The 25,675-nt window shown below is 40.8% G+C and overlaps 3 protein-coding genes across 11 annotated transcripts; 1 reads left to right on the top strand and 2 right to left on the bottom strand.

Moving 5' to 3' along the window:
* Positions 1–994: 994 nt before the first annotated feature.
* Positions 995–16,691, top strand: LOC115764398 (cyclic AMP response element-binding protein B). 8 transcript variants are annotated; one of them, XM_030707383.1, is made up of 6 exons: positions 995–1,139; positions 11,582–12,024; positions 12,982–13,179; positions 13,329–13,497; positions 15,875–16,036; positions 16,144–16,691. In XM_030707383.1, the coding sequence occupies exons 2-6, from the start codon at positions 11,710–11,712 to the stop codon at positions 16,350–16,352; spliced, it is 1,053 nt and encodes a 350-aa protein (XP_030563243.1). In that variant the 5' UTR covers positions 995–1,139; positions 11,582–11,709; the 3' UTR covers positions 16,353–16,691. The 8 variants fall into 8 exon arrangements, with proteins under 8 accessions (XP_030563243.1, XP_030563241.1, XP_030563244.1 ...); XM_030707381.1 differs by having other exon boundaries at positions 11,576–12,024; XM_030707384.1 differs by lacking the exon at positions 995–1,139 and adding an exon at positions 10,277–10,981 and having other exon boundaries at positions 11,576–12,024; positions 12,982–13,167.
* A 2,467-nt stretch (positions 16,692–19,158) lies between these two features.
* LOC115764362 (protein-serine O-palmitoleoyltransferase porcupine) lies at positions 19,159–21,914 on the bottom strand. 2 transcript variants are annotated; one of them, XM_030707322.1, is made up of 2 exons: positions 19,613–21,914; positions 19,159–19,356 (listed from the first exon to the last, which is right to left on the bottom strand). In XM_030707322.1, the coding sequence occupies exon 1, from the start codon at positions 21,725–21,727 to the stop codon at positions 20,081–20,083; it is 1,647 nt and encodes a 548-aa protein (XP_030563182.1). In that variant the 5' UTR covers positions 21,728–21,914; the 3' UTR covers positions 19,159–19,356; positions 19,613–20,080. The 2 variants fall into 2 exon arrangements, with proteins under 2 accessions (XP_030563182.1, XP_030563184.1); XM_030707324.1 differs by having other exon boundaries at positions 19,159–19,351.
* A 1,612-nt stretch (positions 21,915–23,526) lies between these two features.
* Positions 23,527–24,319, bottom strand: LOC115764371. The gene has a single exon (XM_030707332.1). The coding sequence runs from the start codon at positions 24,177–24,179 to the stop codon at positions 23,967–23,969; it is 213 nt and encodes a 70-aa protein (XP_030563192.1). The 5' UTR covers positions 24,180–24,319; the 3' UTR covers positions 23,527–23,966.
* Positions 24,320–25,675: the final 1,356 nt, after the last annotated feature.

Raw genomic sequence — 25,675 nt, 5'->3', positions numbered from 1 at the left:
CTTTGTATGCTATCCGTAAACGTTTTACTTACTATACATAGAGCCACTGTACGTACTATTGTTACCTGCTGTGTCTGCTATTCAAATGTGTGTACATTGAAATATTAAGTTAGGAAAACCCCGAAAAATTGGTTTAATTATATTTAATTACACTTTGAACGATTTTTTTTGTGGACGCACACTTAGACCAGTGTATTTTTTTGGATTATCCGTTAGCTGCTCAGAAACTGCACGAGTTAGAGACTTTTAATTGAACGTAAGTCCTCCTAGGGCACGAAAAAATATAGTTTATTTTAAATGATAGATGAGTCACTTTGTCCGTGCGATAACTCAGCCCAATTTCATGTTTTTCTGCCAAACCTTGGAGTTAATAAGACCTGGCGATATCAAATTTGGGATATAGGAAATCTCAGAGTTAGAACACGACTAGAATATTTACCTGATTATATACTTTCCCTTGTTACACATGGTTGCCATATTATTGTCCTGAAATTTCATAGTATTCGGAGAATGGAGCTAGAAAAACCCAGAGCCCATTGCGATAGAATTTCCAATAGTTTAGGGCCAGCGCATAAGCTTGACAGCTGGGCTAAGTTCAGGGTATCTGCTAGTCGGTCATGCCCGAATAGTGCACTCTTATTTTAATTCATGATAATAATAATTTATTCTATTCCAGAAATTGAGTTCCCAATCTATTTGTTGTGTCGAGTGTGCAAAACGTTATCAACTTATAACGTTTTTTTTTTGTTTAACAAAATATTTTTCGTGAGTGTCGCAACACGAAAGTAATTCAATTTGATGTGCAGGCACGCGCACATCGCTAACCGACGGCTGCCGCTGCCGCCGCTGCTGCTGGTGACGTGTGCTGCGGCGACTTCGACGTCGACGCTTGTACATGGTCGTCGCGTCGTGGCCGCTTAGTCAGTCAGCGGCGTCAGTATTGCTTTTCAGTTCGGCTACGTAAAGCGGCGTCAGAGGCAGCAGCAGCGACGAGCAGCGGCCCCCAAAGCAGCAACAACAATAGCCAGCGCAATTAGCAGCAACAACACTCAGTTAAGTGTCGGTTGCGGCGTCGTCGCGTCATCGAGCGCCGGCAGCAACAGCAACAGCAACAGCAACAACTACAACAACGACAAAAGGTGACGATTGCAGCCCACTAAAGAATAAGAAGCAGGGCGCACAAATTTTGGGCGCCAAATAAAATATTATAACCGTATGAGAATATCAAAACAGCAACAACAACAACAACTACTCAGGCACTAGTGTTTCAATGTATGTGTGCGTGTGTGTGTGAGTGACATTTTTTTTTTTTGAATACAATATTTGCGCGCTTTTAATGTGTAAAATATTTGTGTACGAAATTAAGCAAGTAATTATAGCCGCGCTCTCTGCCGCTCTCCCGCTCTCCCGCTCTCTCTCTCTCTCTCTCTTTCGCGTGGTGACTGGCACTTACGCCTTAGTGGGAGAGCGCCAAACGGTTAACAACAAAAACAACAGCACATGTATATTTATATGTATATGCTTATGCACATATATATTTATATATATATGTATATATCTGTATGTATGTATGCATATTTGTGTATATAATATCTATGTATGCACATATGTACGCGCGTTTAATGTATTGTAATCAAATCGGCTAAACAACAAAAATCTTGACGTAATCGCAACACAACGAAAAGAAAACGAAAAGCGAAAAACGACAAAAAGAAAAAACAAAAATAAAAAATAAATAAAAATCAACAACCAAAAACGACTGCGCTCATAAAAGCAAGCAACAACAACAACAACAACAACAACAACAGGCGCTACAGCAAAAGCTGTTTGTTTTCTTTTACCCCTTTTTTTTTGTTTTTGTTTTTGTTTTTGTCTTTGCTTTTGTTATTTAGTGATGTTATATTGTTGTTAAAACATCTCATTAAGCGGCTTGCAAAAACTGCAAATTTTTAGCCGTTACGCGAAATTTGTTATTGCCTTCTTCGTGGTGAATTTCATTGTTATTAGTCAGCAGCAGCAACAACAACAACAACAACAACAACAAGCAGAACAACAACAACAACAACTGTCGAGCAGCGGGTAAGATATCATTAGAGGCGGGCGAGGGTGTGGCACGAGCACTAGACAGAAGTGTGCACTTAATGACCCTCTTCGTGGGTGTTAACGCATTTTTAATGCACACAACAGCTAAAACAAAAACAACAAAAAACAACAAAAAACGAAACAAAACAAAAGCAAAACAAAAACAAAGCCAGGAAGAGCTAAGCAGAAGGTCATTCACTCAATCATGAATCAACTGTGCAAACTAATAGATAATCAATTACATATGTGCTAAGACTCAAAATGTTTTCAAAAGTTTTTGCGATATCTGTAATTGACTTTCCATTTAGATGCCTTCTTCAGCAACAGCGTAAACAGTTATTCAATATTCAAACAGAAACCAAAAAACAATTTTAAAAAAATGAAACCAATATTAAAAAAAAAACACTTCTATCTAATGAAAAACACCCTAAAATCGGTTGGTTTTTTTATACCCTGAACCCATTAAAAATGGGTATAAGGGTATATTGTATTTGAGCGAAAGCCAAATGTGTGTAACAGGCAGAAGGAAGCATCTCCGACCCCATAAAGTATATATATTCTTGATCAGCATAAATAGCCGAGTCGATCTAGCCATGTCCGTCTGTCTATCCGTCCGTCCGTCCGTCCGTCCGTATGGATCTCAGAACCTATAAGAGCTAGAGACTTGAAATTTTAAATGTAGATGCTCCTAGCTCCCGCGCAGATCGAGTTTATTTCCGATAATCGATAACTTACTCCGTTTTCAAGCAATCGATAAAAATCGGTATCGATATCATGTTTTTTTTGGCAATTTTGTTAAATAATAAGAGCTAGAGTCACCAAACTTGACATATAGCTTCTTAAATAGAATATATATATGCATTTGATGTTGGAAGAAGAGGGTTCAGGGTATCCTCTAGTCGGGAGCTCCCGACTAGAACCTCTTACTTGTTTTTTTTAATTTCTTTCGCAAATTTGGAAAATACGCAGTTAAAAGTTAATTTCAAACATTTTTTTTTAATTCACTTCAACTTTATTTCACACTTTTTGCCAAAACCACCCGGCTAGTGTGGAAACGCGTATCGAATGCGCAAAAAGTTGATTCCATTTTTATTTTAACATATTTTTGAAGAGTGAAAACTTGTTTTAACAAGTTTTCACACAAGTGAAGTATCGAGGAAATAGAATGTTAATTTCTATTTAAGAAAAAAAAAATTTAATTTAATTTTCACATTTCTGCTGTTGTTGTCAAGAATCTTAAGAAAGGTTCCCCAAATTGGGCAAATGTTCAAAACTCTAGAGCAGTAAAAAGATATTGAGTTCTTATTGTCATTCATCAGTAATTGATAATATATATGTATAAACTTATTTTATGTTTCGGATTGATCTTCAGCCTCGAATCGAATTTGAATATAGCATAAGACCTTAATAATAGCACGGACATTCAAATATTACGGAATGCACATCAAGTAGATTGTTGTGTCCATAGAGAGCGAGAGGTGTTCCCTCAAATGCGCCCCCTTGAACGTAGATAATTGCTTTTTCAGTATTCCCGATAAGTGTGGAGCTTATTGTACTAAGTATTTATGACCCACACTGGGCATTAGTCATGCCTAGTACTAGCTCCCGATCGAGACACAACCATAAAAGCGTGCAAATTCAAGACCTTATCGAAAGGCCTCATATACTCCTTCTATTCTATTTGCCCGAGCAGAGCTGCTAACCAGAAAAGCAATATGACAATAAGGAAAACAATTACAAAATACGGCAAAGACTTCAATTGTGTTTCTTTATTGAAATGCATTCGCATCAAAAGTTTATTAGTTAGAGGTAACTCTCTCGATATCGTTCGATTCAGTATCGTGATACTAGACTCTCTCTCAGTTAATTTAGGAGAAAAATCAAATAATTTGACAGATTCAATATGTCTGTGAATGTGACATCATGAGCCTGCGAGGCTTGAGTATCTGAGCGTCGAACTGGCAAGCGGAAGGTCGCCGGTTCATATTTGTTTATTTAGTTTGTTATTATAAATTTGTTGGCTTACTTTGCTATTTAACACAAAGAAAAACTGAATAATAAAGTCTAAAAAAGTTCTAAGAAATGGCTACTTACAAAAAACAATGCTGGCAAATGTATCCTGGCATACCCCAGGCAATTTAGCACGAAGTCCAGTGTCCAAGCACCCGAGACATGGGAAGACACATAGCACACATATATAATATGAGTGTGCGTGTGTGTGTGTGTGTGTGTATTTTCTATTTTAATTTGAGCCAAAAGCCTTTTTATATCTCTTGTCCGTTTCATTCCTGAGCTTGTCTCATGTGTCCGGTCCACACAATATGCAATTCATCAAGACCTCATTGCAACAGTTTTTGCCATTAGGACTGGGCTCCTGTACCTTAAAGTGCAATGCTTAATTTGCACTCCTTGAATAATCCTTGCATTATGTAAAGTTTATTCATCAATTAAACACAGTCCAAATCGACTCTGCTGCCTTCTCTCCCTTTTATTACCTATAAATATTGTTATGGGATTAAGATACTTAACATTAGCTGTTAACTTTTAGATTACTTGATTTAGATTTTGTTTATCTGAGTACCCGGTTTGTGAGATCGATGGGTTGAATTCTCCGTCGCGTTACTGCACACGTAACTGTACATCAGATAAATGTTATCTCTTAAATGCTGTTCAACTATCTAATGTATCTACCATGAACCGTTTCGGGTGCTCTCTGATAATTAGCATGAGCATGACAGTGTATTCCGTTGGGGGTCTTTTCTGGCTCGCATTAAATCTCTTGTTCTAAACTCTTTTATTTTTGTTTTAGTTTTAGTCTGTATTTTTAGTTTCTATTAGTTTTTGGACTTTGCGACTTCGTGGGGGGGGGGGGGGGGGGGGTTGAATGGGATCGACTTTGTAACTTCGGTAGCACTTTCAACATTGTCAATTTTACCCCCAAACAACGTCGGGCAATTTCTTTCAACAACAAAGCGATTCTTCATTATATTCATTTAGGAAATCTCTATCTAAGATAAACATAACTATTTTAAAACCTTCCCTAAAATCACCTGATACTATAGGGCTACATTATTCAGTTCAAGTATGTTTAGTAAAGTTTGAATTAGAAAACGTTGGAGAAGTCACTTTTTTACGATATTGCGATAATTGAATATTTACCTTTACAGTATGGTCCCTTCTTTACCCTTCTCATTTATAGTTAAGCTCATTTGAAAGTACATTAAAATTCAGATTGAAAAGTTGCTTGCAACAGTTTTCCTACCCATTTCCCATCATGTTGCCAGCATTTTTTGGCATTCAGCTTAATCATCAATTCGTCAGTCAGCTAGTCCTTTCGTAATTCCCAACACTTCTTATCGGAGCCCTGTCTAGTGCTGCATCAGGTTAACGGTAATTGATGTACATGCATAGATCATTGAACGTGTGTGTGTGTGTGTGTGTGTGTGTGTGTGTGTGTGTGTGTGAGTTATTTACATGCTTTGGTCGCATCATGTTAGTCCCTTATTCCCAGCACCAATTAAGCTGCGAAGTTGAGCTGTTTTCCCCGCCCAACCGAATACAACACAACGCTGATAACGTTGCCTCCTAGCTGATAACAAACACACATACGTATACTTATGCATTTATATGTACCAGGGCTGCAAAAGTAAACAGACATCGGTTCACGGTTCGAACTAACAATCCATCTTTAGGTTCGGTTTGTGAACCAGGCTTTCGATATTCATGAACCCAGTTTTGGTTCCAAATTGAAAGAACTGGTTCTTATATGTACATACATGCAGGCATGCACATATACATACATATATTGTATTTAGACCCTTTTATGTTTGTGTAGCCGCGAAACGGTTGTATTATCGAATTACTGCTAGCTAATAATCCGCACATAACTGTTAAGTGGCTGGTGCAGGCAGAGGGGGTCGGTGGGCATGTGCAACCGATTCTGGCAGCAATTGTTGCCTCCAAACAATTGGTTTGTTTTGTTTCTTTTTTTTTTTGACAGCGACACCTGCCACGCCCATCTCCCACGGACTCACAGTGGCACACACATAACCGTTCCCGTTCCCATTCCCATTCCCATTCCCATTCCCATTCCGTTTCTCGTTCCCGTTGCCGTTCTGATGGCAAGTATTAACTGTTTTCGCTTATGATGGCTATTGTTGCGATTGCTTTGCTGTAGCGCTCTCATTTTAGCTTTAATTAATACAAACAAATACAGCAGCATTCGCGTTAAATGCAGTGCATGAGGCGATTTAAAAATAAATAATGCTGACGTCACATTTTGCGTATGAGCGAGCGCGAAACGCTAAGAAGGAGACGGCCCCAGCCACAGAGTCACAGTCAAACTCGCAGCCAAAAGCGAAATGCGAAATGCGAAATGCGACTGATTGGAATTGATTAAAATGCAGCAAACAAATGTTGCCGTTGCCGTTGCTATTGCTACGGCTTGTCTTCGTTGCGACTTACACACATACGTACATACTGCTAATGTCAAAGAAAACAGCAACAATAATAAAGCCAACGACACAATTTGATGTGGCGCATGTTTTGGTTTTTGGGCTCGCGTAACCATAAGCCGCGATGATGTCAATGACGTTGATGACGTTGCCAGATTTTTATTTATGCTTTCTGCTTTTCGACTTTGTTACTTTGTACGCTTTCGTCATTCTGCCTGTCCACCGTCCGAGAGAAAATGTCTCTCCCTCTTCTCTCCTTCGCCCTGTCGCCATGTCTCTCTCTCTCTCTCTCTCTCCCTCTCGCACTGTTTGGCTTTTCGGTGTCAATTACCTTTCTGAACGGTCACCACAAGTATTTTTAAGTTGCGCTTACGCAGTGATGATAAGCACAACACAAAAAATAATATAAGAAAAAAAAAAGGCGAGCTTGTGTAGGTGGGGTGAAGTGATTGTACAGCGGGTGGGTGGTGGAGGCATGAAGCAACAGCAGCAGCAACTGCAGCGACAGGCACAGCCTCGCTTGCTCGGGTTGGCAACCTACGGTGTATAGTGATGATCGCGTGACTATCGCTGCGCGATCACGACAATTAAAGTAAACATTTTGAAGTGAAAAGATCAAAAGCTCAAATTGACTGCCTGAGTCGCTAGTTAATAGTTATTTATTCGCACTGTCATGCTCGACACATGTAACTGCACAGAATTAACAAAGCTGTATGACAAAAAAAAAAAAAAGAGAGAGTAGCGACATTTCACTGCTTTATGACTGTTATTCGCGATGAGCACGTGAAGCTCACGCAAGCCTTAAAGTGATGAATTCTGTTTTCGCATGTGATCATTAAAGCAAATGCTAGTTAACAAGAAATTAAGTTTCGTTTACTACTTGCGAAGCCGTTAAATGTAATATTCAACTTTCAAATGGAATCTGTGTTGTGTCTACAGCTAGCTAAATATCTAATAGATAAATGTAAACAGAAAGAAAAAAAAACAATAGAAACCGAAATTGTTTCTCGTCAAAATGGCTGTTAATTCTGACAAGAGCGCAAACAACTATAATTCGTTATGCCATGCAATTAAATCAGATCAAAGTATCAAAAAGAATAGTATGCTCATACTCATAATACCTACTTTTCTCAGGTACAAATATGTAGCATAGCCAATAGACGACCGAGAGTTGCTCAAACACATTCGCTATTCTGAAATGACATCCAAATGAAATGCGTATCAGACTTGTTGCGGCGGCCCACGCACTTTAAGGTTGCGTGCGTGTCACGCGCTCATCCCGAACATTGCGAGCAATCAGCTTGGAGTGAATCAGCGCACCTCTCTCTTCCACTCGCAGCATCGTTAAATTCGCCAGTATTTTAACTGCAGCGTCACTGTGCTCAATGTTTTATGCTGTCTGCCTGCAGAGCGGGTGCAGTGCAACAAACACACAAAATTTAATACTTAGCAACAACAACGCAATTTTAATCAGCTGCGAACAATAGCAAGTAACAGTGATTTAGTCTGGAGTGTTCCACTTGCAGATACCCTGTACTGCATGTATGTACATACATACATACATACATATGTACATATGTAGGGTGCAGACACAAACATGCTTTGACACATGCATGCGCATGCAGAATAAAACACACATGCACACACACAAGCACGCGCGCCGCATACGCTGCGACAGTGCTTCTTCTTGCCAGTTAGCTTCAATAACCTAATCTGAAAATCGATAGCAGTCGAATTATTGATGATTTGAAATAAAGTTTATGTGCAGGTGCAATTGACACAGCGCCTTCTGCCTGTCAGACACTAGAAACATCATACCCGTTATTACCCATTTTCAATTGGCACAAGGGTATGAAAAAGTCTCCTTGAAGCTCGCTTTAAGAGCGTGGCGACAAGCGAAGGACAACACCAACTAAAACAATCGAATTGCAGTGTATCCATGCATTTTAATTGCCAATCATTGGCATTCGTGTTGGTCATGCATGTATGAATGCATGATTGTAACTATCATACACACAAACATGTGCACAGACATGTATGCATGTTGTATGCATGTTCGCCTTTTTAAATGCAAAACCTATTCAACTTGCAAATTCTTCTAAAATTTAAATCATTTGCACTTGGCTGATGCTGAGAGTTTCTTTGAATTGTCAAAAAAAAAAAAAAAAAGAAAAAAGAAAATCGCAAGCATCAATTCAAATTACCTGTTGAAAGCGAGTTATTGACGTTTTCAGAATCAGATTTTCATGCTATTCATATTTGGCGATATTTTACAAGCCAAAAAACGAGTCATGACTCGTGCTATAGTAATAATTTACGAAATCTTTAATAGCCATTATTCATCGTAACAGTCATTAGTTTCGTTTCGATACCCAGCTTTCTGTCTAATAGCTGTTTCATAGGATTGATTCAGCTAATTGAAAGTGTGCTATTAAATGAATTTACAATTACGTTGAGGACGTCACGTCAAGATCGTTTCTCGTAACCAATTTTCACCTAACACAACTTACTAAGAAGAGTATAGCAGTCGTCGGTAATGGCCGTAATGGTGACTAACAAGGCGAGTCCGTGCTCAAGACTTGGGCAAAGTTTGGATGTTGTACTGTCTAGACCGGGGGCCGCAGTAGCGGCTGCTATTCATAGTTTAGGCTTAAAATGTTCAAATATAACTATAATAATAATAATAATTAAACACCCATACTAATATATTTGCTGTATTTGTCAATTGGGTATTTACTTGTTTTAAATTTTTTGAACAAGCGGCGCCAATTTCGTTCGTGTTGTTGACCAGTTGAACAGTTGACCAGACAACAACAACAAAAACAACAACAGTAACAAGTAAAAGGCCTGCATTGAGTCAGTCAAACGGTTACGCGCTGCCCCTCTCTCTTCTTCTCACCCACTCGTTACTCGCTCCCTCTCTCTCCCTCTCTCTCTCACACACTTTCATTCTGACTCGTGCAGACAGCACGGCGTTGTGTGGGGCTGGGTAAATGAAGCAAGAGTCACAGTGGGATGTGCCAAAGAAATGCGTGCAACGGCGCAATTAGTGATAATAGAATTTTTTGTCCTATTGTAATTCTAGATTTGCACATCTTGTTGTTAGCCAAATGATTTTCGGTTTAGTTTCTTCTTTATTTTGGCAGTGTTAAGCTATGAGCAGCACAGAGCTCCAGAAGAGTTAGTAACAGCATTAAAAATAACAGTCATGTGTTTTGAACAATAACGGCTTAAACAATTTTCTGGCATTTACTTTTACTACATACATAGACATACATAAATTACTAATTTACTTGCAGTTGGTTGCCGCCAACTATTTCCTTAAATACCTAATGAATAATCGTTATTTAAAACTGATTAATCGACCGCCAGAATGGCTTGACATTCCAGCCCTGGTGCCAGCAGTGTCGCACGACCGAACAGCTGTTGGCCGTGCTGCCAGCTCTAGGCAAACTCGCCGCGCGCCTTTTTTTATACAATTATTGGATTGTCTTATTTATTCAAAATGTATTCAATTAACACACAAATTAATCATTATTTGTGATTTATTTCTTTGTATTTGGTTTTGGCTTGTGTTAATAATGTTAATAGGGCAATTATCAGTGCCCAATTTGTATGGAAACTATCTGGCAACACTCGACTGTGAAACGGGTTGTCGTCGCTGCGTGCGCATGCATATGTGTGTTTCATAGTGCGTGTTCTCTATGTGTTTGTGTGCATATGTGTTTGTGTGTGCTGTAAGTGAGCTTGTGTATGTTTGCGCCAGTACTGAGGCAGTGAAGCAGCGCGAGCGAGCGAGCGAGCAATACAAAATAAAATTTTGCGCAAAAAGGGCCAAGAACCTGATCAATAAATTGTAGTTAAAGTTGAATGTGACCCAAAACGCGTGTGCTAAACCAAAAATAAACAAATTGTGTCCTTATACTCTGCCATTGGCCAAGGCAGCTAACAAACAAATCGCTCAGCGCTGCTCTGAAAAAAGAACGTAAGCAACGATAACAGCAGAAAATTTTGGTGTGCTGTGCGCGCGTGCTGCCAACTGTGTAAAAAGTGTTTTGCCTTTTATACCGCCTGCCTGCCGCTGTCACCACCTCTACCGCCAATCGCCAACCAATCGAGTCCAATAACAAATCATTTGGCTCTGCAGAGAATTAGGACCAAATTCGCGGCCACTAGCGATGCCCCAGCAGCAATCAGCTACGTAGTAGCGTGAAGCAAACGGAGCTAGCTCTCTGCTCTGCTCTTGTGTGTGGCGTGCGTACAGTTGAATTTTTCAACAAGTTGCCAGCACAGCGCGCAACGCGACACAAACACACGTACACAGACTCATATACACGTTAATATATGCACACAAACACAAGCAAGCGCGCGCAGAGAGAAGGGAAACCGAAACGGCAAAAACAACAACAAGAGGAGCAGCAACGTTTTAGTGATGTCATCAGAAAGTAAGTTTGCTTTTTTTTTTTTTTTTTTTTTTTTGTTTTGTTTGCCTATAGCACAACGTCGTCATGACGTCATTTCATAAAAATACACACAACAGTTGAGACAGTATGCTCGTTGCTGTTGTTGTTGCTTTGTCGTTGTCATCGTCGTCGTCGTCGTCATTTTTGTAGCAAGCAAACAAAACAAACCAAACAACAGTTGCAGCAGCAGCAGCAGTGACAGTGACAGTCAGCGAGTGTGTGTATGTGTATGTGTGTGCGCGCGTTTGTTTTTGTTTTAGTTGTTGTTGTTGATGATGATAATGATGATGATGTTTGTGAGTTGTGTTGTTGGAACGAACAATTAACAATTAGCAATTACCAATCAAGCAATATTGTAACCAAAAACCAATGAAACCAATTTTGTGCACATCTCTCTTTCTCTCTCTCTCTCTCTCTCCCTATATTTCATTTTCTGTGCCTGTCTCTCTATTCTCACTGTGTGTGTGTGTGCGGCGCGCGCGGTCCATCTCCTGCATTGCTTTGCCAACCGACCGCTCCGGCCGCTCGTCCGCCCGCCTGTCCCGCTCGCATGTGCGTCGCACGACTGTGGTGCAGCAACAGCAGCAGCAGCAGCAGCAGTAGTCATCGTCCAGCATCATTTAACTTCAAACTGGCAAAACTAAAACGGAAAAGACGCCAAACTGAAGCACTTATCGGAGAGCGTAACGGTGCTGCTGAAAATCGCTAAAATGGACAGCATCGTCGAGGAGAACGGCAACTCGGCCTCCAGCGGTAATGTCAACGATATTGACATCGCAGCAGCCGCCGCCGTCGCCTCTGCCGCGGCGGCAGCAGCAGTCGCAGCATCGGTGGCAGCAACAGGCGGCCAACAGCAGCAGCAGCAGCAGCAGCAGCAGCAGCAATTACAACAGAACCAGCAAAGTACAACGAGCGGCGTCCCGGCGACAGTTAACACGAACAATGCCAGCGGCACGGCCTCCGTGTTGACCACAGCCGCCAATTGTAATATACAATACCCTATCCTAACACAGCACGGCCTACAGGTAAGCTCCGAGTCGACCTTTTACGCACTTTCACAAGATCAATTGACAGGACATGCAACAGGATCCACCAGTCCGATTTGACCCAAGCTTCTAACCAATGCAATGCCAATAACTTGATGGGATCCGTTCTCAGTAAAAAGTTTTGTTTAGCAACAGCTATGATTATGTTCACTTTGCTTTCACTAGGATTCAACAAAATGTACATCCTTGAAGGGTTCCGAGATGTCTGCTTCCTTGGATAACATCCATCGAAAGGAGTTTCGCATGCATAGCTCATAGACACACAGGCAAATGACCTAGGATTCAACAAAATGTACATCCTTGAAGGGTTCCGAGATGTCTGCTTCCTTGGATAACATCCATCGAAAGGAGTTTCGTATGCATAGCTCATAGACACACAGCCAAATGACCTGGCCTGGCGAGAGTATTTCGTGTTTCGATTTGCTTTTGTGTTGCATTCGTAAACGTTTTTCTGTTTCATATTTAATACGCTAGTTCATTTGAACTTTGCTCGAAATTAACCAGCTGGTATTATCGATACAAATAATTTATTTATGCACGAAATTGGCGCAATTAGACTGGGAGTTCTGTTTGTTTGAGAGGCTCTATAAAATTCCGACTGCCTTCCATTTGAAGAAATGCAAAATTTACGCCGATAATTTTCTCTCTAATGAAAATTGGTTGTCGTTACCTCAAGGTTAAAGCTGGTTAGTTTTGTAATTTAAATATTAACCAACAATGAAACAATGAACAGCAAAAACTTATCAGGTTGTCTGTTTAGTTATTTCAAGAACCTGCCGGCTTTAGCATCAGCAGACTTAGCTATCGACGCTTGGAAAACGCCTTGCGTCGTTTGAACTTGTTGAGAATTGTAAGGGCGTCCATTTGCTGCGTACTTTTGATAGGAAGACTTTGATTTGTAATGAGTTAAACGTTTTTTTTATTTTACTTTCACAGGTACAATCCGTGATACAGGCGGCCAATCACTCGGGTGTCATACAAACCGCTGTCGGAACACAGCAGCAACAGCAGCAGGCGCTGGCCGCCGCATCGGCGATGCACAAGGGCGGCAGCGGCGTCGTCTATATGACCAAGCCGGCAAATACGACGGTCATCCATACGACCACGAGCAATGCAGTGCAAGTGCGTAACAAAGTGCGTAGCAGTCGCTCACAAACACATATATATGTATAAATGTATATACACAATCAGACTCTCACACACACACTAACACACATACATGCATAAATACATTATATATATATGAGACTATTCGTGATGCTAACCGATTTAACATTTTGCAGATCCCTCCAAATTTTCAATGTAAGATCAAACCCGAACCGAATACCCAGCATCCGGAGGATAGCGATGAGAGTTTATCAGACGATGATTCACAGCATCATCGCAGTAATCTGACACGAAGGCCATCGTACAATAAGATTTTCACCGAAATCAGTGGACCCGACATAAGCGGTAATTTGTTTGTTAACAACAATCTAGAACGCCATAACTGCCAAGCCTTCCTATCTCAGACTTTGTATCTACATATATCTATCTATCTCTGTTCTGTACTCCTGCTCTATATCTCTTCTCTCGCTATATCCATGTCCTGTACATCCTGTCAAGCATAGTTGAGTTCGATTTGGACTCTGTTGCAGTTTGTTTTCAATATTTTCTTGATAGCGCTACAGATGCACACACACACACACAGCAGCACACATAGACAAACGCACAAATTTTAAGAAATATTTATGTAAAATAACATACTTGAAATGTCAGAAAACCAGCTTATCGTTAACATAGTGTTAGCGTAATGTTAACTTTATACCCTATACCCATTTGAAGTGCTTAACAAGCGGCATGATAAACCTATGCAAATGTATGCAACAGGCAGCAGCATAAATATTCGACTTCTTAACTTGTATAAACTCCTAATCACAACGAGCCGTGCGCAATGCATAAGATATTCGGTTTGGAATCGTTGTACTCTTATGCATTTAGCCTCTGATTCTTAAATATCGATTACCAGCTGAGCAAGTAGATCACAGAGATAGTTTATTTAACACCTAGACCTGTTGAACAAACATTGTATTTCTTGATTGAAGCACTTGAGTTTTGCACCTGTATTCTTATACACATCACCCATAAAAAATTGCTAAAAAAGTATGCATGTATGCATGTCTATATAGTCTTGATCCGGACGAGAAGCGGATTGGGTTAGCGATCTAATTTACTTACTTTTAATAGGTCGTTCGCTTTTCATGATATCGATAAAGATCGAATTTGAGACATGGTTTTTAAGGGACAACTCGATAGTTATAAGACCTAAGGCAATATTTTACCTTATGGATACCTCAAACTGTTCCCCCCAAGATTGAAAATATATCATTTTTAACGGCAGACCCCTGCGCCTTGGTAGATATATACCCCAACAATTTCGATCAAGATAGAACTATAAACACCGAAGTTAATAAAGAATGCATTTCATATGCAAACATAGTGAGGAGAAAAGGCACAGAAGACAGTTGGTCAGGGTATCTTCTAGTCGGACACTCCCGACATGTTTAAGTGTTGCTTTGTGGTAAAAGTTTAACGACCATGTCATATTGCTCCTTCCTTATGTAGGTGCCCCCCCCCCCCCCCCCCCCCCCCCCCCCCCCCCCCCCCCCCCCCCCCCCCACGCATCTGCAAATAAATATGCATACATCCATTTTTCATCAAAACTTTAAGCTTATAAATTTCCTGTTGTGTTAGTTGTTGCTTCTGTTGTTCTTTGTGTTTATGTATAAACATCATCAACATTCACACACACATGCGTGCACACACATATATACCCACATACCCCCACACACACACACACACACAGATAGACAGACAGACTTTGAGCGTGGCTAAGGAGTTGCTTAAACTCTGTTTTCCTAGATAATCTATCTCTATATCTACTCTGTCTCTTCCCCTTTCTCTCTCTCGCTCTCTGTCTTTCTCATGTACATTTCTCATGAGTGTTGTGGTTGTTGTTGTTGTTGTTGCTTCATACATATGAGAAATCTAAATTCAATAAGTTTTTTAATAATTAAATGCAAAAATGCCATATGCAATTGTTGCTAAAGTTGATAAGGATGATAACGCGCATCCTTCGTAGGTTTTTCTCTTCTTTTTTCCTTTCTCTTTGTCTGGTTGTACTTATTAATACTGTAACTGTAACTTCACACACCTACACAAATGCATTGTGCATATTTATTCGTTTGTTTTTTATCGCGCGTCTCTTATAATTTTTGTTGTTGTTGTTGCTGCTGCTGCTGTTGCTGTTGCTATTATTATTGATGTTGTTGTTGTTGCCGCTGCACATCGTTTAGGTAAAAATACAAACGCACAACAAACACCCCCTGCTGCCCACTCCAACCAACCACCCAACCACCCAGCCACCCATCGCTCATATACATACCAACATACATATGTACTTATATAACAAACGTCGCCCGTTGCCGTCGCCGTTGCTGTTGTTCAAACTAACCAAATATCGCCTCTCTATCTCTCTCTCGCTCGTTCGATCGTTCGCTCGCTCACTCGCACTCACACCGACACTCACTCAAATGTACAAACAGACAAAAGTCCGAAAAACAAAACAGAAATGTGATCTCTTATAATTTTTATTGTGTTTTTTTTTTTTCGTTTTCTTTTTGACTGGCCGCGAAAAATTCAAAAATCCAATAAAATCACGCAACGAAAATCAAATGACAACAACAACAACAACAACAACAACAACCCCAACCCCCCTACAACCATAATCCCAAATATATAATTGAAAACCGAAAACCCGAAACTCGATCAAATCTCCTGGCGATGGCAGCGGGTGGAGCACTGCAAATGCCCGACGGCAACGTACTCAGCTCACAGCTGGGTAGCGGGGCGGGGGGTGGCGGCGGCGGCAACAACACATCAAGCAGTCCCTTGCTGCACATGGCGCCGGACTCGGCCTTCTATTTATCCAATCGGATAGCATACAATGCCAGTAAATGCAACAAACAGGCCACAAATCCAAGCAAAAACCATACTAATTCTTCCTCTCTCTCTCTCTCTCTCTCTCTCTCGTTCTCTCGTTCTCTTATACATATGTAGATAACAGCGGCATTGCGGAGGATCAGACACGCAAGCGAGAGATTCGACTGCAAAAGAATCGGGAAGCGGCGCGCGAATGCCGGCGCAAGAAGAAGGAGTACATTAAGTGCCTGGAGAATCGTGTGGCGGTGCTAGAGAACCAAAACAAAGCGCTCATCGAGGAGCTCAAGTCGCTGAAAGAGCTTTACTGTCAGACCAAGAACGATTGAACGTGGCCCCGTTGCTGGAATGGGCAGCACCGGCGGTTGGTTCTGGCAGCAGCAGCAGCAGCGGCGCCGGCAGCGGCAGCAGTAGCTTTAAGTCTACACTGGCTTGGCAATGACAATGACGCGAACGACAATGCTGCTGGATGCAGGACGGGGGCAAGGACGAGGGCAAGAACGCGGACGAGGACGAGGACAGGGACGGGGACACGGACACGCACTGAGACAATGACTTTGACGGTGACGACTGCAACCAGCCGCATATCATGGTTTACATACATAACAAAAACACAAACGCTATATGTAGTATAATTTATATACAATGATCATGTTGTTGTTGTTGTTGTTGTTGCCATAACACACACACACACACACACACACACACACACGCCACACAGACAGACACACAGACACATACACAGCGAGTACTGTTGGCGAAATGTTGTGCACAACATTTGCGACACAACAGGAAACAGCAGCAAACACGACTCTCAACACACACACAGGCACACGCACACACTGACGACACACACACAGACAGACAGACCAACACACAATGTAATTATGTTTATAATTTAAATGTGTAATATTATTTTAAAGCTTATGTTTATGCTTTAGTTGTATTTGCTAATTAAATTATGCTACACAGTAATTTTTACTGTTTATTAATTATTATTTGTATTTTACATTTTTCTCTTATACCATTTTTTTTTGTGTGTTTTTTTTTTTCTATTATATACTACTTTGTTATATATTAAGGAGAAAATTGAATTGAATTTAGTGCATTGTGCGAAAAACAGTAAACAGAAAGTTATACTATATGAAAATGTGTTTAGCTAAATTTTAAAAGAGCATCTAGCAAAATTCTCTCAACAGCCAGCAACTTGTAACAGAAAAACAAAAACATAATTAAAATTAAGTTTTAAAGTTTGTAATTTGTAGAAAGAGTAGCATATATATGTGTATATATATATATATATATATATATATATATATATATGCATGTGTATCGATGATGAAATGAGCTTTTTTTATGTTTTGTTGCATAATTTTAGATATGGCCGTTTCTTTGAAATAAACAAAAAACAACAACAATCTGTCTAAATCAAGCCCGAACCCCCGCGCCCCCTTCATCCTTAGCATAGGCTACACAATTCTTTTCCTCTGTGCGCACGCGATATATATCTATATATATATGTATATATATATATATAGATATGTAAGATGTAGTTAGCGAATAATTGTACACTATTTGTATTTTCACTTTACGTTAAGAGCTAAGCGACAAAAAATTAAACAAAAAATTAAATACTGCAAAAACAATTATTCTATAAGTTTTTTGAGGCGCTTCGCATGGGCCAAGGCAGCAAAACAAACAACAAAGAAAAGAAAAAAAACAACACAAAATTATGAAACAAACACAAAAAAGATAAATCAACGAAAGCTTCAACATATTTTGTAAATGTAAAAAGAAGTGCAACAGAAGCGACTATGAAAATGTAAACAAAACAAAAAAACAAAAAAACAAAAAAAAAAAACATACATATAAAGCAAAAACTCTCGTTATCTCTTGTGATCAACTCAGTTGTTGTTATGAATGAAAAATGATTAAGAAACAAAATATGCGCAGGCAGAGAATAAAATATGCAAAATATATGAATGCATGCAACTTTTTTTTATATATATATATATGAATAAAAAAGAACTATGTCGAGATGCATAAGGAACGGAAACGGAAACAATGTCAAACACAGTAAAAAACAACAATTTATATACATATAAAATATACATAAACACTTTAAATTGCATAGATATATATATATGTATAAACAATATATATATATATATATATATATATATATATATACACACAAACAGACACACACACACACAGATATATATGTATATATCTATCTATTTTTGATGTCAAATCAAATGTGCAACAACTTTTCTGAATATAAAATGGGGGGAAAAAAAGCAGCGCAACTTTTTAGCAGTTCATGAACGTGTTGATTGTAATTAACAACCAGGCGAAAATTGCATAACAAATATTTTTATTGTCATTGCATAATTTTTAAGGTAGTAATTTTAATATTTAAAACATAAGCGACAAAACAAATAAAACTGACAACCGAAAACAAATGCAAATAAGTAAAAACAAAACAAAAATCAACAAAGTAGTAGTTACAATATTGTTATAAATATTTGTCTCAATGAGAAAAACCACAAACAAACAAACAAAAAAAAAAAAAAACAACAAAAAACAAACAAAAAAAAATCGACATAAAAAACCAATAAAAAAATAAAATTTTATTTGGACTTTTGTTCCTTTGACATTACTGAACTTCGTGAATTGTGCTTAAGAACAAAAAAAATTAACTGACATTACCCGGCTTTGCCCGGCTTAATCGCCACATCGATATATTTGCCCCTAAATTGTTCATACAAACTGAGCCCAAGGCTCAACGAACAAGATTTAATCGAAGCTGATCTTGCCGTTCACGAGCGGAAACCACTTTAGAAAATGGAACAATCCGTGTTCCTAATCTTCAAATAGCTGCGATAATGTTGCATAGTCAAAAGTATTTTATACTGAATGCTCTTTGTGATAATATCACATTTCATAAAGATTCTCTTATGACTGGAACAGATCCATATATATATTTTTTTAGTTTTCTGATGATGAGTGCTTAAAAAAACAAATTAAAATAGCAGCACAGAAAGCAGTCGCGATTACCATGCTGTTAGAATGCGAAGCAGACGCGCATGATTGTGTGTGTGTGTGTTCATGGATACAGAAATTCTTGAAGGATTTGAAGTTAGTAACTTTTTCTTTGTTAAATCAATTGAAATAAATTCACAAATTCCATCCGGGCAGCAAGAGACCTTGTGTGTAGCTGTGTAGTCGGGAGACGACAGCTGGAACGCTCCAGAGTCCTCCAAAAGCCAACGTGACGATTCAGCCTGAGAACCCAACGGGCTTGGTGCAACATCATCTTAGCTAACTATGCTGTCATAAAAATGTATGTTATGGATTGAACATTATAAAAAAAAAAATAAACGAATTACATTCAATTTAATATATATGCTATATTCTATATATATACATATATATTCTTTCAGGTGTGTCACAATATTTTCTATCAAAGCAACGTTTAAAAAATTGACAATGATTCATTCATTCAATATTATCAAAATGAACGTTTAAAGGAAAACGTAGATTTCATAGATATAGAGACTCTAGCAGCTCCTGAAGTTTTCCTTACCCAGTTTCCACAGGAGTACGGAGATGTGAGTCGAGTCATTTCCGACAGATGCTTGGATCCAAGTGAAAGCTCGTCGCCTTAATATATAAAAACGTTTAGTTTACATTTATTAAGTACAGATGCACAGACATACAAATGTTACATATATATATATGTGTGTGTATAAATAATAGCCAATCGGTCACAACTACGTGGTAAAAATACAAATACAGTTTACAAAGAGATTCACAGTTGTTAAATCAGTTCCGTTTTTCCTATTGCCAGATCCACAAAAAGCCACACAGAAAACATGTGCGGCTGGAGCGAATGCATTTATAAATATAAATATGCATATATGTATATCATGTCATATATGTTATTAGTGTAATCACATGGAGCAGCTGCCAGTGCAGACAGTGGTCAGCGTCGGGAGCGAGGAGCAAATGGTGCAGTCTCTCTCAGGCAGTCTTTAGATGGACTGGGTCCAGTTTACGATATGAACAGATACAGCACAAACATGCCGATGCCCACGTAGTGGCTGAGATAGCCCGCCGATGCCCAGTGGTAGAGGAAGGGCAGCTCGTTATCCGCTTCCATGACGAGTGTCTCGTTCAGCAGCACAACGCCCAGATAGGCCAGATGGAATATGGCAAGCAGTGTAAAGGCCAAATTGGTAAGCCCAACCAGCCAGGAGCTCACACAGAGCCAGCCACGTTGCTGCGGGCAGTGGGCATAGCGACAGCGTTCAGCGCCGGGACAGGGATTGGCAGCGACGCAGGCATTACAAAGCCTGGCCAGATGACGACGCAACATTGTCTCGCCCTCGGCAAAGGTGGCCAGCGAGAGTAGCACCAGATAGATGCGGAAGTCCATGCCGTGCAGCAGAGACGACACCACATATGTGCAGAAGACGGCCACTATGGTGTTTTGGCGGGAGCGCTGCTCCAGCTTGGATGTCGAGTAGACGTAGCGCTTGAGCCACTCGTGCATGGGCACATTCCAGCAGCGCACCAGGGCACTCAGGGAGCGCGGCCATTCAATGTGCCACGGACGCACGACCAGCTCACCGAGCAGCTGCTTGGAGCTGCTGTGCGGCGTCGTTGTTGTGTCCAGCTGCTGACCGGCTGCCGCCAGCTGCGCTTGGCTGAGAAAGCTCACAAAATAGTGGCTGGTCCGCACGCTCATCGCGCCCGTGTACATGAGCAGCCAGTGTGAGAGGTCGCTGTGGCGCGTCGTGTACTCCACCTCCGGCACATGCAACTCGCCCAGGGCGGGCGCAATGCAATTGGAGATGACCAGCGCCACCAGGCTGAGCAGCACGTTGACCATCATATGAAACAGATTGCGCCGCAACGGCGGCTTCTTGTGCAGCGAGTCCAAGTAGCGGGCGTAGCTTAGCCAGGGCCCCAACGCGCAGCTGGCCGGATTTAAAATGTAGCCCAGGTAGGCGGGAATGCTCGGCATGCGTAGTCCTGGCGCGCCACTCGCCGTCAAGTCGAAGGCCAGCGATATAACCTTCATGTTGGTCACCATCTGCAGTCCGCGCAGCTGCGGCCAGTCGTCGCGCTTCTGCCAAATGGCCAGCTCGTAGAGGAATTGACTGCCAATGCTGAGCGCAGCAATGGCCACGGCGGCGCGCTGCCCTTTGCCCAGGCGCACTAGCTGCAGCAGCACAAAGCTTATGCCGCTGAGCAACAGCAGAATCAGCATCTTCTGGCCCAGTGTCGCGTATAGCACACCAGCGCCGCACAGCGCGTTGATGAGGTGCAGCGGCGCCAGCTTCAGACTGTTCGCCTCTTGCCAGCTGCAGCTGGAGCTGGTGCCGACGCTGGCGCTGGTCACGAGTCGTGCGTGGCGTGCATAGAGCGTGCTAAGCAGCCGGCACAGCAAACAGCCCAGCAGCAGGGGCACGATGTAGCTTGTCACCTGGCTCAGCGAGGGCAGTATGCAGTGCTCGTAGCTTTCCCACAAACGATTCGCCACATTCTCGAAATCGTCGTCATCGTAATCACTGTTGGACTGACTCTTCGTGGAGTCTTGGTCAACGTAGACAACGTCGCTGCCGACGCCGCCGCCGCCGCTGCCCTCATCCTCCTCATCAGCATAGTCTGGCTCGTCGTAGTACTGATAGTCCATAATGCTGGCTCTTCTTGTTATTTGCCGGCCGTTCGGCTACACGTTTGCAAAACAGTTAACTGGGCCACGTACTTCAGTAGTTGCACCTGCTGGCAGCAGCTTTCCAACTAAGTAGGTCTCTTCTCAGCTCAGCTCAGCTTTTGCAAAGTAAATTTCATCTTAATGTTCACTATTCCGCAGCGACGACATGGTTCATTGCGAACCACTCGTTCCAAGGGCTTCAACGCTAGCCGGCGATAGTTTTGTGAACTGGTTCCATTTGCCACGTTTCCACTGCATTGCGTCCGGTTCGCATGTGTAGCTTAACCGTTTTTTCATGCCTGCCAGTGCTGCCAGACCGTTTGCACAAATAACAAAACATTGATGAATGCATTTTTTACTTTCGTTAGCTGAAAATTTATTTAAAGTTGCAACTCCTAACCATTTTATGAGTTGATTTAAAATTGGTTTGTTTTAAGAGTACAAACAAATAAACCTTATCAAATATCCTTCTTAAAACAATAGACATTATGTATACCTTATGATAGATTCTTGCAGTAAAGCGAGAACTCCATTCGATTCAAGAAAAGTTTGAATTATATTGTGTGCTCTTATTAGTTAGAATGTTTGTGTGGGTAGTTGTGGGGCCTCTCGATAACGCAATGTTCACATGTTTATGTACATGAAGCGTAATCGAGGTAAAAATAGCGGCCATAACTTTTAATTAGGGGCAATACTTACCAATTTCTAATATAATAAGCATACAAACATAATGGTATGTGTGTGCATAGGTACTATTTATGAAGTTACCATGTATGTATGTATGTATGTATGTAGATACGACAGCAAACCTAGTCTGGCGATGTTACTTTCAGTTTTGCGCACCCGAAACGATAAGAACAAAATGATGTACATACAAGCATACATATATACAGCCTGATATACATACACACATTCATATACTATGTACGCTTGTATGCACGTGTTCTTATGTATTTGCATCTGGAGTGCAGAGAGCTCTATTGTTCTGCGTGTGTGATAAGGTGTGATACTTTTACCGCTCCTTCTAGCAGCGACTAGCGGTAGTTCGAAATACATATGTATGTACATACGTATGCATGCATGCCGGCACGTACATACATACATATGTATTTATGCACATACACATGTATGTATGTATGTGTATTTGTAACTGCGAGTGCGTATTTATTTTTGCACTTAAGCAGTTTGTTGAACTTTGTCACCCATCCTCAGACAACTCTCTTGCATTGCAGTTGCGTGCGGCAAGCGAGCTAATTAACCCATTGGGGGCCACACGAGAAATATAACAACAACAATAACAACAACAAAAGAATGAAAACAGCGTAAGACCCGAATTGAAAACCGAAAATGCTGGATTAAATATGTATGTATGTATGTGTGTATGTATGTATATATGTATGATTAAATTCTGCTGGATTGTTCTGTTTCGTTTCATGCTTATCGCGGGTATGCTTGAATTTTTAATGCCTCTTGCCGTTGTTGCTGTTGCTGTCTACTGACCTTGAATACTGATAAAAAGCAGCGCACGATCCGGAACAACAACAACAACAGCAACAACAACAACAACAGCAGCAGCAGCAGCAGGCAAACAAACAAGTCCCAAAAAAGTGTGCCGCTCAAGAAAACAAACCACACACACATCGATGCATCTGCTCATATTTGTGCGTGTACATATACGTATGCATTCGTGTGTGTGTGTAAAATAAACTTGTTTTTATATGCGTCGTGCGTTTATTTTGTTGTTTATTTTTTTTTTGATTTTTTTTTTTTACCAAATTTAGTTCTCAAGTCTAAAAAACACATGTGTAGAAAAATCTTAGCTTAAGCATTTTAAATGTAAAAAATATATACGTATATTTATATACAATGATATAGTATATAGATCATGATACTTATATGCATGTAGATATCATTGTGATTGGCACATGAAACAAAAACGCAAAGTAAATGACGAGCAGAAGGCAAACACATACGAAATTCTTATAAGAATACAAATCAAATTCTAATTCGATATATTTAAAAGCTGCACTCATCGCGGCTGGCCCACTTGAGATAAGTTGGGAGCTCCACTGTCATTGTGAGTGGTTCGGTGTGGCTGGTGGTTGGTGATGTTTATGTGGATTCGTGAGTGGGTGACGAGTGTTTTTGGAATGGGTGGATTCAGTGCGTGGCCCATGTCATCGGCAAGGTGAAAAATGCGTGCAATTGGTAGCTCCATTCAATCCTTACTGATGTCGCCCACATCCTTGCCAGCTGCCTTGCAGTGGGCACAGTAGCGATAGGACACCGGCTCCGGTGGCTTGTTAACTGGCGCAACCGTATCGTTGTTGCTGCTGCCAAATGGCGCCGGCTTGCTGTCAACCGGGCTAATGGGAAAGTGCTGCCAGTGTGGGCAGGGCATTTGCTTGGGTGGATGTATGGGAAACGGCATACTGCAGCTCTGGCACTGACACGGCACTTGCGAAACCACACACAACAAAACTAAGATGTAGAGAAGAACAAACGCTCTGGACTTCAACTGAATGCAACCGCTGGAGCTACTGGCGCTGCTGCTGCATCGGACGCTCCGACTCGCTTGAAACCTCGCAAACAACTGTGCGGTTGCTTGAAGCGAGGCCGCGAACGTCAACGACCAAAACAAAAACACAAAGGCGTAGTTTGAGGGCAGTTCGCCGACTGTATACTCTATACGCTGATGTCATAATGAGCTGTTGTAATACATGTACTGTATATGGATGTGATATATGATGAGAAATTGTTATTCATCCGCTTTTAATGCTTGATATATATATATATATTCATGAATAAACATATAGTTTTATTTATATATAACAAATAAACAATACAATTACATTACACTGCAAGTAGCCGCAGTAGTCTGATTAGGTTAGGGTATAACAGCAACAAAAATCAATAAGCGCAGTCGCTGCGACCGGCAAAAAGCAACTCAGCTGGTCTGGCGGGCTCGTCTAGCCAACAAAGAAGAAGCAGCAGCAGCAGGAGTAATGCGAACAACAAGAACAAAAGGGAGCGCAAAAGAGCGCTAGAACGAGAGAGAGAGAGAGAGTGAGAGAGCAACAGCCAGTGAATGGCTTCGACTGCAAGCGCAGAGTTGTCTTTGTTTGCGCTCCGCGGCCCGCGGGTGGAATGACTTTTGAATCTAAAGTCTTATACACTCTTGTTTTTTGTTTTTTTTTTCTTCATTTTCTTTATGAGTGGGCGGCGACTAGCGTCGGGTGGGCTTCTTGTTGGCTTTTATGGTTATGCTTTGTTTGCCCAGCCGTTTGCAGTAGTCTCTTATGCTGTGCGCTTCGGACTTTGCCCGCTCGCATTGCAAGCTGGAATTGGCGTTCCCGTTCCGGGTTCTCCGCCAAGTGTGAGTTTGGGTGCGAAATGTTGTTAACCTCAGAGCGCTTTGTTCGCCTTGTGCAAGTACTTACATATGTATATGTACATATTTTAATAGAGAAAATCATGATGCAGACCGGCAGTTAATTGAAATTAATACATACATACATACATACAAGTTAGCTGGAATAGACCGCTCGGGATTTTCCATGCGTATGCAATTTCGGGTAAGATTAAGATTTTCAAATTATAAGCAAATGTTCATCTCAGAAGAAGGAAACCAAAATGGGAGTAGGGGATATGAAAACCTCAAATATGCTGTTTTTCCAAAAATTGTCATTGTCAAAGACTTTACCCACCCATTAAGAGCATGATAGAGATTGTATTCGCTGGGTTTGGTTAAGTTTTCTTGAAAAACAGAAGAGAATTTCATTGAAAATTCAATTTTTGCAACAGAAAGACGGATCTATACGAAGTTTCGTAAAGACAAAGGGATAAACACGCCGGGCAATTATCAACGTCTCGTGCACTCTTCGAGCAGTTCTTTAGAATCTTCTACAAAAAGAGTTAAATCATGAA

This window comes from Drosophila novamexicana, unplaced genomic scaffold (genome assembly GCF_003285875.2).
Source record: "Drosophila novamexicana strain 15010-1031.04,08,12 unplaced genomic scaffold, DnovRS2.1 tig00000820-arrow-pilon, whole genome shotgun sequence".
NCBI classification, from domain to species: Eukaryota; Metazoa; Arthropoda; class Insecta; order Diptera; family Drosophilidae; genus Drosophila; species Drosophila novamexicana.
The sequence above is the reverse complement of the archived record's forward strand: the minus strand, read 5'-3'. Positions and strand labels throughout refer to the sequence as shown.

What these genes read in the sequence shown, in the direction of transcription:
- LOC115764398 (XM_030707383.1), top strand. Translation starts at nt 11,710, where the DNA reads ATGGACAGCATCGTCGAGGAGAACGGCAACTCGGCCTCCAGCGGTAAT. An exon ending in CAGTGGACCCGACATAAGCG is followed by an intron (nt 13,498 to 15,874) that starts GTAATTTGTTTG and finishes TGGCGATGGCAG; the next exon opens with CGGGTGGAGCACTGCAAATG. An exon ending in TCGGATAGCATACAATGCCA is followed by an intron (nt 16,037 to 16,143) that starts GTAAATGCAACA and finishes ATACATATGTAG; the next exon opens with ATAACAGCGGCATTGCGGAG.
- LOC115764371 (XM_030707332.1), bottom strand. Translation starts at nt 24,179, where the DNA reads ATGCCGTTTCCCATACATCCACCCAAGCAAATGCCCTGCCCACACTGG.
- LOC115764362 (XM_030707322.1), bottom strand. Translation starts at nt 21,727, where the DNA reads ATGGACTATCAGTACTACGACGAGCCAGACTATGCTGATGAGGAGGAT.